The sequence below is a fragment of the Nomascus leucogenys genome, chromosome 6 (assembly GCF_006542625.1).
Source record: "Nomascus leucogenys isolate Asia chromosome 6, Asia_NLE_v1, whole genome shotgun sequence".
Lineage (NCBI taxonomy): Eukaryota > Metazoa > Chordata > Mammalia > Primates > Hylobatidae > Nomascus > Nomascus leucogenys.
This window is the reverse complement of record NC_044386.1, coordinates 34,189,263-34,203,260: the sequence shown is the minus strand read 5'-3', so window position 1 is coordinate 34,203,260 and position 13,998 is coordinate 34,189,263. Positions and strand designations below refer to the sequence as shown.

The 13,998-nt window shown below is 39.0% G+C and overlaps 1 protein-coding gene across 4 annotated transcripts in view; it reads left to right on the top strand.

Moving 5' to 3' along the window:
• NUP155 (nucleoporin 155) overlaps nucleotides 1-12,826 on the top strand; it is a 76,836-nt gene extending 64,010 nt beyond the window's left edge. For all 4 annotated transcript variants that reach the window (XM_030813993.1, XM_030813992.1, XM_030813995.1 and 1 more), the window contains 10 exons: nucleotides 980-1,133; nucleotides 1,347-1,451; nucleotides 2,760-2,914; nucleotides 3,258-3,387; nucleotides 4,610-4,723; nucleotides 6,605-6,725; nucleotides 7,195-7,305; nucleotides 10,392-10,528; nucleotides 11,540-11,646; nucleotides 12,527-12,826. In XM_030813993.1, coding sequence (XP_030669853.1) covers nucleotides 980-1,133; nucleotides 1,347-1,451; nucleotides 2,760-2,914; nucleotides 3,258-3,387; nucleotides 4,610-4,723; nucleotides 6,605-6,725; nucleotides 7,195-7,305; nucleotides 10,392-10,528; nucleotides 11,540-11,646; nucleotides 12,527-12,665 — 1,273 coding nt within the window. In that variant the 3' untranslated portion in view covers nucleotides 12,666-12,826. The remainder of the gene's footprint in view (nucleotides 1-979; nucleotides 1,134-1,346; nucleotides 1,452-2,759; nucleotides 2,915-3,257; nucleotides 3,388-4,609; nucleotides 4,724-6,604; nucleotides 6,726-7,194; nucleotides 7,306-10,391; nucleotides 10,529-11,539; nucleotides 11,647-12,526) is intronic.
• The last annotated feature ends 1,172 nt before the right edge of the window (nucleotides 12,827-13,998 follow it).

The following is a 13,998-nucleotide window of genomic DNA, read 5'->3' as shown; positions in this document are numbered from 1 at the left end:
TCTTTAACTCCTGGGCTCAAGCAATCCTTTCTTCTCAGCCTCCCAAAGTGCTGAGATTAGAGGTGTCAGCCACCACATCTGGTGAAAACCTATTTTTTTATTACTATATTTAATGACTTTACCCTTTTATGTTTAACCAAACACTTCTCAAACTTATTGAAAAAGTATATGGTTTGTATTATTTTAAATGCCAAATATGTACATCTATTCTGCCAAATAGTCTTGAAATCCTTGTATATACTTAGGTAAGGTAAATCAGTGGCTTTCTTTTTTGTTGTTTGTTTTGTTTTGTTTTTGGGGGGTTTTGTTTTTTGTTTTTGAGAAAGGGCCTCATTCTGTTGCCTGGGCTGGAGTGCAGTGGCATGATAATAGCTCACTTGCAACCTTGAATTCCTGGGCTCAAGCGATCCTCCTGCCTCTGCCTCCCAAGTAGCTGGGATTACAGGTGCATACCGCCACGCCTGGTTAATTTTTTGTTTTGTTTTGTTTTGTTTTTTGTTTGTTTGTTTTTTGAGACAGGGTCTTGCTGTTGCCCAGGATGGAATGCAGTGGCGTGATCTCAGCTCACCTCAACCTCTGCCTCCCAGGTTCAAGCAATTCTTGTGCCTCAGTCTCCTGAATAGCTGGCACTACAGGCGTGCACCACCATGCCCGCTAATTTTTGTAATTTTAGCAGATATGGGGTTTCACCAGGTTGGCCAGGCTGGTCTTAAACTCCTGACCTCTGGCAGTCCCCCTGCCTTCGTCTCCCAGAGTGCTGGGATTACAGGTGTGAGGCACTGTGCCCAGCCAATTTTTTGTATTTTTTGTAGAGATGTGGTCTCACTCTGTTGCCCTGGCTAGTCTTGAACTCCCAGCCTCAAGCCCTCCTCCTACCTTGACCTCCCTGTGGCTGGCATTACAGGTGTGAGTCACCACACTTGCCATCATTTGCTTTCTAGTTAAATAATGTAATTGTTCCTTTTCCATTTTCTTTCAGATTAAACAGTTACAAATGCATTACAGACACACTTCAAGAACTGGTAAATCAAAGTAAGGCCGCTCCTCAGTCTCCCAGTGTACCCAAAAAACCTGGTCCTCCAGTGTTGTCATCTGATCCAAATATGCTGAGTAATGAAGAAGCAGGACATCATGTAAGGGACATAGTATATTTTCATTCTGAGAATACACTGTTTAGAAGTTCTGCATGGTAATGGTGGCACAGTCATCTTGGGGAAAGGTGGTCGTTCTCAGAAGTTATCATGTAAGGATTCTTGATTTCTTACTGGAGTTTATAGGGCTAAAGGGTTGTGGTGCCCAGAAACAGAGACTTTAACTGCTAATTTTTACTATTTTCTTTATTTTAGTTTGAACAAATGCTTAAATTGTCACAGCGATCCAAGGATGAGCTCTTTAGTATTGCCCTTTATAATTGGCTAATACAAGCTGACCTTGCAGATAAGCTGCTACAGGTAAATCTTTTTTTATTGCAGTTGTGTTAATTATTCTTAAGGAGCATAACTCAATGATATAAGCACATACATAGATGTAAAAAATTCAGTTTCTCATCCCATGCCTACTATTAGATGTTAGTATAAAGATGAGTAATGCAATATCTTTTCCTAAGGGGCAAAGTAGGCTACTGCTCCAATTTTCTTGTTATTTTGAAGCTGATTGGGATAGTTTATATTGCGGGGTAGAAATCACTGGATTATGAATATGAGTCCTGTAGGTCATCTTAACTCTGCCGTTAAGTCGCTATGTGACTTCAGATATGTCCTTTTACCTACCCTAAGTTTCAGTGTTCCTCAATCTATTTAATGAATACATAGCATTTGACAATTTCAATAATGCCTTTGAGCTCAATGTCTAGGAATCAATAGCTGTGTTATCAAAGTTTATTTAAAAATTTGTAATTTTATAGTAAATTTCTTTTTTTTTTTTTTTTTTGAGATAGGGTCTGGCTCTGTCGCCCAGGCTGGAGTGCAGTGGCATGATCTAAGTTCACTGCAACCTCTGCCTCCTGGGTTCTAGCGATCCTCCTGCCTCAGCCTCCCAAGTAGCTGGGATTACAGGCACCTGCCACCACACACAGCTAGTTTTTATATCTTTTTAGTAGAGACAGAGTTTCACCATGTTGGCCAGGCTGGTCTCAAACTCCTGAGCTCAGGTGATCTGCCCACCTCAGCCTCCCAAAGTGCTGGGATTGCAGGCATGAACCACCGTGCCCGGCCAAATTTCCTTTTCTTTTTTGAGGCAGGGTCTCAATCTGTAGCTTAGGCTGAAGTGCAGTGCAATGGCACGATAATGGCTCACTGTAGCCTTGACCTTCCTAGGCTCAGGTAATCCTCACACCTAACCCTCCTGAGTAACTAGAACTATAGGCCCGCGCGACCACACCCAGCTAATTTTTTTGTAGAGACGAGGTTTTGCCATATATTGCCCAGGCTGGTCTCGAACTCCTGAGCTCACATGATCTGCCCACCTTGGCCTCCCAAAGTGCGAGGATTACAGACATGAGTCGCCATGTCCAGCCTACTAAATTATTGTTATCAACCTAATAGAATTGTTTTGGAAATTCTTACGCTAACTGTGGTAAAACGAAAATTGTTTATAATAAGAAAATTTGCCCTCTTATCTGTTAGTGTTGGATTACAATTTTGCTTGTTTCATAAAACAAGGCAAAGTTGTAGTTGACTTAAAAATATTATATTTTCCTTATCAGGAACGTTATCTGTAAGTGGTTAGAAAATTTTTCTGAATAACTATATAATTTCTAGGTCGCTTCTCCATTTCTGGAGCCACATCTAGTCCGAATGGCCAAAGTTGATCAAAACAGAGTTCGTTATATGGATTTACTCTGGCGGTATTACGAGAAGAACAGAAGTTTCAGTAATGCTGCTCGTGTACTGTCCAGACTGGCTGACATGCATAGGTATGGCATAATATTCTTATTGTGAAGAATGATTCAAAACTGAGCTATATGTACTTACATTCAGTTTTCTTTAATTTTAGAAGAATCTAAGTTTTAATATACTGATCTAAATTTTTTAAATAGGATGTTACTTTTTAGACATAAATGTATTTATGTATTGTCTAAAATTGTGGATCTCTCTTATTAGAAATCTAAAATAGATTTTTTTTTAAATCTAATGATTTTCAAGTTTCAGATGGCTTTTTATGTGTGTTTGGTATGAAACAGTACGTACTAATTGACGTATTTGTATCATCAATCCTTAAGAAATTGTGTAACTAAAAATAAGCGTTTTCCCTTCTAGCACAGAAATTTCACTTCAGCAGCGACTAGAGTACATTGCTCGAGCCATTCTTAGTGCCAAAAGTTCCACTGCCATTTCATCAATAGCTGCCGATGGTGAATTCCTTCATGAATTAGAAGAAAAAATGGAGGTAAGCGCTAAAGATCTTAAGCTGTGTCCACGTTGAGTACTAGCCACATAGTTATTCCACATTCCATTCTTCCGTTGGTAAGTAATAGGTCTGTAGAAGTCATTATTATTCTAGTTGCTTTTGTCTGTTTATTTTTATGTTTAGATATAAATCTTAAAAGAGATTTTTAAGGATGCACTTGGGTCATAAAAACATTGCTATAATTTAGAAGTTTTCTCTGGCGTTTCTAAAGGTTTTTCCCAGCTGGGTGCAGTGGCTCACACCTTAATCCCAGCACTTTGGGAGGCCGAGGCGGCCAGATCATGAGGTCAGAAGTTCGAGACCAGCCTGGCCAACATGGCAAAACCTTGTCTCTACTTAAAAAAATACAAAAATTAGCCGGGGGTGGTGGCACACGCCTGTAGACCCAGCTACTCAGGAGGCTGAGGCAGGAGAATCGCTTGAACCCAGGAAGCAGAGGTTGCGGTGAGCTGAGATTGCACCACTGCATTCCAGCCTGGGAGACAGAGTGAGACTCTGTCTCAAAAAATAATAATAATAAAAAATAAATGTTTTTCCCAACTGTTTCAACAGCAAGTATATTACATCACATTCACCATTTATTTTGGAAGCAAATAAGTAGATGTATGAAGTAGAGTAGGCTAAAATTCCCTAACTAAGAGAATCAAAAACATACCATCATCCAAATACAAAAGTTTGTTTCTTATTCACAAAAATCCAGGGTGAGTCTTCCTGATTGGCAGCTGGCTTTCCTCCATGTGGTTGATTTAGGAACCCAAGTTCTGTTTTCTGGCACTACCATTCCCTAGGGCCTTTGCTTCAGCAGAGGGAGGAAGGAAAAGAAAGAACAAATTCACTCTCTTAAAAACTACAGCCCTGACATGACACACTTTACTTCTACTCACATTCCTTTGAAGAGAACTTGGTGATATGGCCATACCTCCCCTGCAGAGGAGGCTGAGCTGTATAGTCTAACCATTTGGCTACAGTCTTAGAAGGTATAAATATTGGTAGGCAGCAAGGAGTCTGCCACAGTATACTTCCTGTGAAATCTATTATGTTTAGTTGATGTCTGTTATGATGATGTTAGCCTATTATGATAGAAATCTTCATTTATACATTATTTTAGCAAACTTAAAGTCAGTTAGTAGGATCCATTCTTTCAAATGTATGTTGATTTATCATAAGTAAATTAAAACATCCTATTTTCTGCCCAAACTAGGTTGCTAGGATCCAACTTCAGATACAGGAGACACTACAAAGGCAGTATTCCCATCATTCTTCTGTACAGGATGCAGTTTCTCAGCTGGATTCTGAGCTGATGGACATAACTAAGGTAATAAAAAAACAAGTGAAATTTTTATAGTAGTCACCTAATAATGAGAAATTTTTGTTTTTTATTTTGCTTTTTGTTTCATGGGGAAGATTACCTTATCTCCACAAATAAGATAAGGCATCTTTGGCAGCTTATCACTGGGCTGACAGATCACCACTGCTTCATCTGACTCCTAGAAAAGGCTAAGCTACTCTTTCCAGGCCAGTAGCTACAAAGAACCTATCAGCCTCACATGAGAGCTGTGTTAAAACCAGCTATCTCCAGCCTGGGCAACATGGTGAAACCTCGTCTCTACAAAAAAATACCAAAAAGGCCAGGCATTGTGGCTCACGCCTGTAATCCAGCACTTTGGGAGGCTGAGGCGGGCAGATCACCTGAGGTCAGGAGTTTGAGACCAGCCTGGTCAACATGGGGAAACTCTGTCTCTACTGAAAATACAAAAATTAGCCAGGCATGGTGGCATGCGCCTGTAATCCCAGCTACATGGGAGGCTGAGGCAGGAGAATCACTTGAACCCAGGAGGTGGAGGTTTCAGTGAGCCGAGATCATGCCACTGTAGTCCAGGAGCCTGGGCGACAGAGCAAGACTCCATCAAAAAAAAAAAAAAAAAAAAAAATTAGCCAGGTGTGGTGGTGTGTGGTTGTTGTTCCATCTACTCAGGAGACTGAGGTGGGAGGACTGATTGAGCAGAGGAGGCCCAGGTTGTGGTGAGCCTCGATGGTGCTACTGCATTCCAGCCTGAGTGACAGAGTGAGACCTTGTCTCAAAAAGAAAAAAAAAACAAAACTAAAAAACCAAAACCATCTTATTTATGGCCTCACTTCTTGCCTTGGAAAAACTAACTTATCTTTGCTTAACTCTCTAAACCTCTTTCTCGCTCTGTAATTTTCTGAGCAGTTCCTTCCTCTTCATTTATTCTTAGACATAGTTCCAGGTAACCTGAAACACCTTGAGATTTGTCAGTATTCCTGTGATTCTTCAACCCATTGTTTATACAACACTAGTTCTAAAATACCATTGCAGGGGGTTTGCGGGGAAGGTGGGGATGGCTAATGGGTACAAAAACAAAATAGAAAGAATGAATAAGACCTATTTGATAGCACAATAGGGCGACTATAGTCAATAATAACTGTATATTTTAAAATAGAGAATGTAATTGGATTATTTGTAACTCAAAAGGATAAATGCTTGAGGAATAGACATTCTCCATGACATGCTTATTTCTCATTGCACGACTGTATCAGAACATCTCATGTACCCTGTAAATACATACACCTACTGTGTACCCACAGAAATTTGAAAAAATGGATTTTAAAATTAATAAATAGAATGTCATTGCAACATGTTCTTCCCAGCCAAGAAAAAAGCTCTACATGCTAAAGTCTGTTTGAATGTATTTACCATACCCTTACCCCCCATCTTCTTTTTGTGGGGGAGACAGAGTCTTGCTCTGTCACCAGACTGGAGTGCAATGGCGTGATCTCAGCTGGCTGCAACCTCCACCTGCCTCAGCCTCCTGAGTAGCTGGGACTACAGCCACGCACCACCACGCCCAGCTAATTATTTTTATTTTATTGTAGTAGAGATGGGGTTTCACCATATTGGCCAGGATGGTCTCGATCTCCCCACCTCGTGATCCGCCCATCTTGGCCTCTTAAAGTGCTGGGATTACAGGCATGAGTCACCGTGCCCGGCCCATACCCTTAACTTTTTAAATATGGAGTTATAACCAGCTACATACATCATCACATCTTTATATCATATTTCAGAAACTTTACGTAAAATCTTTGGTTATTTTTTAATTTTCAAGGAGTGCTTTACTATTAATCTCTGAATGTTGATCTCTAGTTGGATGTTTAATTTTGGGATTTTCTCTCACAGCTTTATGGGGAATTTGCTGACCCATTTAAACTTGCAGAGTGTAAACTTGCAATAATTCATTGTGCCGGTTATTCAGACCCTATATTGGTGCAGACACTTTGGCAAGATATCATAGAGAAAGGTAAGTGTTCAGTTATAGGTATGTTAGCATATGTTATGTAGTGACTTGGTGGAGGAATGCAAGCTGCTAGTAACTAATATAATGCAAGCCGCTAGTGGCTCATGAAAATTGTGTATACCTAAGAAGAGAGTAAGTGGAAGTCACCTGGGTATGGTGGAGGATGATCATACACAGAATGACCCAAGTGAATATTTGGGAGAATACTCAGTGAAAAGGTTATTTAATTTATATTATTTGTGCTGCCATATAAAAGATACTGAGACACTCACCTCAGAATCTAATAGCCAGTATAACCTGGTAAGACATAAGAGTATCTCAGACAATAACAGAAACACCAAATCTGTTAATCATATTAATGTGACTATCTGTTCTAAAGTATTTTGAACCTTGAAACAGAATTAAATAGCCAATGTAAACATTTCACATTAAAAATAATTTGGGTTTCAAATAACATGTCTTTTTGTTACAGAATTGAGTGACAGTGTGACATTGAGCTCCTCGGATAGAATGCATGCTCTTAGCCTCAAGATTGTTCTCCTTGGCAAAATTTATGCTGGCACACCACGCTTCTTTCCTTTAGGTAAGCTGTGATCTTAGGTGCAGTCACATATTTTCTGTTCTGATGGTTTACTCCGTTGATATGGACAAATAATGATCTTTTGAGTAAAATAAAGAGTTTCTTTGCTATTTAGTTCAGCACTTTAATTCTACCTCTCCAGAAAGACTTCCAAAGAATGGCAGAATTTGTTTTTTTTTTTTTTTTTTTTTTTTTTTGAGACAGAGTCTTGCTGTCGCCCAGGCTGGAGTGCAGTGGTGCGATCTCTGCTCACTGCAGGCTCCGCCCCCTGGGGTTCACGCCATTCTCCTGCCTCAGCCTCCCGAGTAGCTGGGACTACAGGCGCCCGCCACCTCGCCCGGCTAATTTTTTGTATTTTTAGTAGAGACGGGGTTTCACTGTGTTAGCCAGGATGGTCTCAATCTCCTGACCTCGTGATCCACCCGCCTCGGCCTCCCAAAGTGCTGGGATTACAGGCGTGAGCCACCGCGCCCGGCCAGAATTTGTTAATGAAGAGTTGAGTATGAAACTTTCTGTGACTAACTTTCCAAGTTTATATTATCTATCTTAGGATTGTGCTGACTGACAACCTATGATTATATTGTTGGTAACCCTATACAAGTTTCTGAAAAGAAAAGAAAAACAGTTGATGTTTTTGTGCATAGGTAATCTGTGATTGATTCAACTGTTCTTTTTTTATGTTGAGGGCATGTTTTTCTTTAAAATAGCAAATAATTATGTTAAAACTTAGTGTTTGAATCCCTTTCTTAACGAGATATGGTGGCTATAATTTTTATATAAGGTAGCTAATTATGAGCTATTTGCCAACCTACAATTGTTTTTCTCAGTGGTAAAACAATAGAAACGACATAAATACATCCATAAAGTAGAATATTAACTACTTTTTTGTGTTATTTAAAAATATTGAGAGACATGAAAATCCTCACAATATAACTTTTTTTTTTTTTTTTTTGAGACAGAGGCTTGCTCTGTCGCCCAGGCTGGAGTGGAGTGATGCCATCTCGGCTCACTGCAATTTCTGCCTTCTGGGTTCAAGCAGTCTCCTGCCTAGCCTCCCAAGTAGCTGGGATTACAGGCGCCTGCCACCACGCCTGGCTAATTTTTTGTATTTTTCTTAGAAATGAGGTTTCCCCATGTTGTCCAGGCTGGTCTCAAACTCCTGGACTCAGGTGATCTGCTTGGCTTGGCCTCCCAAGGTGCTGGGATTAAAGGCGTTCACCACTGTGCCCAGCCTAATGTTAATTTTTTTTTTTTTTTTTTTTTTTTTTTTTTTTTTTTTTCAAATGAGCATTCAAACTTGTTCACAGACCATCTCTGACTTAGGGTCTATTCCCTCTGGACATAGTCAGAAATAAAACCATTTTATTCATATCCTTCTTGTAGGTATAACATTGAAACGGTTCCCTTTCCATACCATTTTATTGATCCTAAAAATAAAGAGAAATAAAAGAGCAAATACATTCTTTATATAAATGTTTATAAGTGTGTGAAACTGGTACTTTTGATAGTTGTTTTAAAAAACACTGCATTGTGGCTGGGCATGGTGGCTCACAGGTGTAATCCCAGCACTTTGGGAGGCCAAGGTGGATGGATCACTTGAGCCCAGGAGTTTGAGACCAGCCTGGGCAACATGGCAAAACCCTGTCTCCACAAAAAAATAGGAAAATTACCCAGGCATGGTGGCATGCGCCTGTGGTTCCAGCTACTCGGGAGGCTAGGGTGGGAGGATCACTTGAGCCTGGGAGGTGAAAATTGCAGTGAGCTGAGATCGAACCGCTGCACTCCAACCTCAGTGACACAGTGAGACCCCATTTCAATAAATAAATAACACCGTATTGTACATAGTTCTTTTTGAGGAATTTTCATTTTAATTTAGAAACAATCGTGGGCTTTGCGTGGTGGCTCACACCTGTAATCTCAACACTTTGGAGAGGCAAAGGCAGGAAGATTGCTTGAAGCCAGGAGTTTGAGACCAGCCTGGGCATAGCAAGACCCCGTCTCTACAAAAAAAAATTGAGATTAGCTAGGCATGGTAGCACGTGCTTATAGTCCTAGCTAATCAGGCTAGGCAGGAGGATTTCTATGTTTTATTTATATATATATATATATATATATATATATTTTTTTTTTTTTTTTTTTTTTTTCTTTTGATAGAGAAGGGATCTCACGATATTGCCCAAGCTAGTCTTGAATTAGCCACGCCTAGCTAATTTTTTTGTATTTTTAATAGAGACAGGGTTTCACCATGTTGGCCAGGCTGGTCTCAAACTCCTGACCTCAGGTGATCTGCCCACCTTGGCCTCCCAAAGTGCTGGGATTACAAGCACGAACCACCACGCCTGGCTGTAACTATAAATTTGGTTGTTACTGTTTATGATAAGACAGGCAGTTAAAAGTTTAAGAATGAGGCCACAGTTAGAACTGTCAGATAAATCTGGGGGTGGGGCATTAAAAAACACATTTAATATTTCTGAAATCAGGATGCAGTTGCCCTTTTCTGAAAAGCTGTTAAAGTGAGGAAACCTATTTTTTTTTAAATACTGATACTAAAAAAAATTATCAGTGAAGTCCTCTTCAATATTGGGATTGTGAATGGTCTCTGTTTTCTTTTTGTATCTTTCTGAATTTTCTAGGTTCTGTAATTTTAATTTTAGGACATTTTCATCATCCCAAAAAGAAACTCTGTGCTTATTAGTTGTCACTTCCCATTCCTTCACACCCTCCAGCCCTAGGCAACCACTAATCTACTTTAGATTTGCCTGTTCTGGTATATATCTTTTATTTAAAAAAAATTTTTTTTTTCTTTTAAGCTGAGAGTGATGGTGCACACTTGTAGCCCCAGCTTACTTGGGAGGTTGAGGTGGGAGGATTGAGCTCAGGAGTTCAAGGCTATCGTGCACTGTAGTTGCTCCTATGAATAGCCACTATTTTCTAGTCTGGGCAACATAGCAAAAAAAAACCCCGCTCCAAAAAATTGCAATTGGATTTCAGAAGATATCCCCCTAGAAACTACTCAGTTATGAATAAGATCTACCTTTTAGTATCAAGAGCTAAAAATCCAAATTTCCGATCTTTTTTTTTCTTCCCAGATTTTATTGTACAGTTTTTAGAACAGCAGGTTTGTACTTTGAACTGGGATGTGGGCTTCGTAATACAGACAATGAATGAAATTGGAGTACCATTACCTAGACTACTAGAAGTTTATGATCAGTTGTTCAAATCACGGGTAAGGAAAATATTAAATAACATAAAGTTATTTTATTTAAAGTAACTTTGTAGATATAAAGTGGAGTATTTTGATCGCATTTTTGTATCTTATCACTTAGTCTAATTACACTTGGTTGCATCTTGGAAATTATGCTTTTGACTTTTTAAACTGATAATAAGAGTTGCTTTCCTGTATATCATGATTAAAATGAAATATTATTTTTGAATATTAATAAATATATATGCCTTACTCTTGGTGGAAGAGGCTAAACCAAGATGTGGGCTAAACTCATTACATTAAGAATCATCATTTGCTTTAAAAGAACAAGATTACATTTTATTTATTTACTATAACCTCATCTAAAATATCAGTGCTTAAAGATCCCTCTCACCCTGCTGAGCCTTATCAGACTATATGTTTTGTAATTTTTATGCTAAGGATAAAAGAGCCAAATAAAAACTTGTCAAAGTAGATTGTGTCTTTTATAGTAGCATCATACAGTGCTTTACAACATTAGCCTGTGATGGAAATGAGCAGGTAACTAGTATCTCCATCTTATATTGCAAAAAGACAAGAGCAGAGATGTTAAATAACCTTCCTAAGTCACATGGCTAGTAACTGGTGAAGCCAGACCTAGAATTAAGTTTCTGTTACTGCTAGTTTAGTCTCTTTATGATGTCAGACTAAATCTGCATAGGTTCAAAGTAAAAGTGGTGTCACAACCCATAGAAAGAAAGATTTTTCTCTTACCTCAGATTCCTAAGCGAGACCTTTACATGCTCTGCAAAGTAGATTGGTATATCAAATATGCATCCTAAGTAATATCATAGTGTTGTTAATTAATAAGTTTTTAATGTTGTTTGAAATATTAACTATAATCAGATATATAATTTAGTAGCCATATAATATTAAATGCTTTTTAATAGGGATAAGTTTTGCATGGACCCTGATGTCTACTTTAGTATAAATGATTTAAATAATCAATTGACACAATTTGCCTCACATTTCATTACGTGTATTTCTTCATAGGATCCATTCTGGAACAGAATGAAGAAGCCACTGCACCTTTTGGATTGTATACATGTATTACTGACAAGATATGTTGAGAATCCCAGCCAAGTTTTAAATTGTGAAAGGTACTTATGAATTAAATATTGGATCAGCAAAAGCTTTTAAATGCTTCTAATAAATACCTGGGTAAAAAATTTGAAGAGAAGATGGGAAGATAAGAGAATTGTAAAGAAGTACAGGGGATTTAAGCTCCTGTGTATATTAGCAATAACTTTTTGAATGATATTGATCACCATGTATGAAAAATAGGAGTTTTTTCTGTTTTCAACCCTTGTCCTAAATCCTTTCTACAGCTGAACATACATAATGTATTCATCTCTTCTGCTTTAGATAAGTGACCTAGGACCAAAACATTTCAATTATGTCTTTGTGATATTATTGGCCATTTAAGGGATATTCTTTTGAAAAAGAATATTAGCAGGAAGCATCTCTTACTGCTTTCTTCTCATTGTAAAAATCTTCAGGCTGAGCACGGTGGCTCACGCCTGTAATCCCAGCACTTTGGGAGGCCGAGATGGGCAGATCACAAGGTCAGGAGATTGAGACCATCCTGGCTAACACGGTGAAACCCCGTCTCTACTAAAAATACAAAAAAATTAGCTGGGCGTGGTGGCGGGCGCCTGTAGTCCCAGCTAACTCGGGAGGCTGAGGCAGGAGAATGGCGTGAACCCGGGAGGCAGAGCTTGCAGTGAGCCGAGATCGTGCCACTGCACTCCAGCCTGGGTGACAGAGCGAGACTCTGTCTCAAAAAAAAAAAAAAAAAAATCTTCAAATGGAACCCCCCTACCCCCTAAGTTTTCTTTTTTACTTTATTTCTTATTTACTTAATCACATCGTCTTTCCTCTTCTGTGAGAATTAAAGTTGCCAGAAGTTGGTGGGGAAGAAGTCCTGTAGGAGGAAATGTTTGTAAATGTATAATTAATCTTGTGTCTTTTTCTTTATAGGAGAAGATTTACAAATCTCTGCCTGGATGCTGTTTGTGGTTACCTTGTTGAGCTCCAGTCTATGAGCTCGTCAGTAGCAGTACAAGCCATCACTGGGAATTTTAAATCTCTTCAAGCTAAATTAGAACGGCTTCATTAATTACTGTGATATACTTTCATCCGTTTTATGATCTGTAAAATAAAAACTCAGCTGGGTCCAGATATCAGGTGTTCTAAATCTAAGAATGTAAGAACAATCTTAATAGAAATATGTTTTTAATAAGTGGCTAATATCTACAAATAATACCTTTGCTAAATGAATTCTTTTTTATGACTATTTTGTTTTTTAGTAATTGGGTGAAAAAACAACTGAAATGAGATTATTTATTATTTTAACATAAGGATTAAAAAAATTTAGAAACTCTTAGTTTGAATTGTACTGCAGGCAGAAATTTCAAATTTATATTATTCATTTTCAAGTTAGTCCGAGGATATTGGCATTAAAACTCCACTAGGCGGCTGGGCACAGTGACTCATGCCTGTAATCCCAGCACTTTGGGAGGCCAAGGTGGGCGAATCACGAGGTCAAGAGTTTGAGACCAACCTGGCCAACATGGTGAAACCCCATTTCTACTAAAAATACAAAAAAATTAGCCAGGCGTGGTGGCAGGCGCCTGTAATCCCAGCTACTCGGGAGGCTGAGGGAGGCGAATCACTTGAACCCGGGAGGCGGAGGTTGCAGTGAGCTGAAATCGCACCATTGCACTCCAGCCCAAGCAACAGGGCGAGACTGTCTCAAAAAACAAAACACCTCAAATAGGCTAAGTAGATCCATTCCCATAATAGTGGACTCTAAAACCATCCTTAAATAGGCAAATAAATGACTTTTTCAAAACGTTTTTTAGGTGTTGGGTTCACCCTTGGAGTTCTTTAACTGTCCTCCAACAGCTAGTTTTGTCACTTAAAGCCCTTGAGAATTGATACAGACAGATACCTGGTTGTTTGAGCAGGTGATAAAACTTGTAACTAATGTTGTGTCCTGAAACCCTACACAGGGAGGTACTATTTTCCCTTAGTGTCTACCTGGCTCCTTGGCCTTGTGACTACTGATTCCATTAGAGCAGTGGTTCTCAAAGTATGTGCTCCAAACCAGAAGCATCAGCATCAGCATCACCTAGGAATTCGTTAGAAATGCAAATTATCGAGCCCCAACCCAGACCTACTGAATCAAAAACGTGGGGGATGAGGCCCCGCTTTCTGTGTTTTAACAAGCTCTCCAGGAGATTTTGGTGCATGTCAAATTTGAAAGCCACTGCAGTAAAGGATACTACTACCTTCCATAGTTTATGGATTGAGCTACCTATCTGGCTCCTCCTTCCCCCTTCTCTGTGAATAACCACAAACACGAGTTTAGCCCAAGGCACACAATATATAAAGCAAAACTGTTAGCAATGTACTTTTTAATTATTCTTTAACAAAATAGAATAACTAAA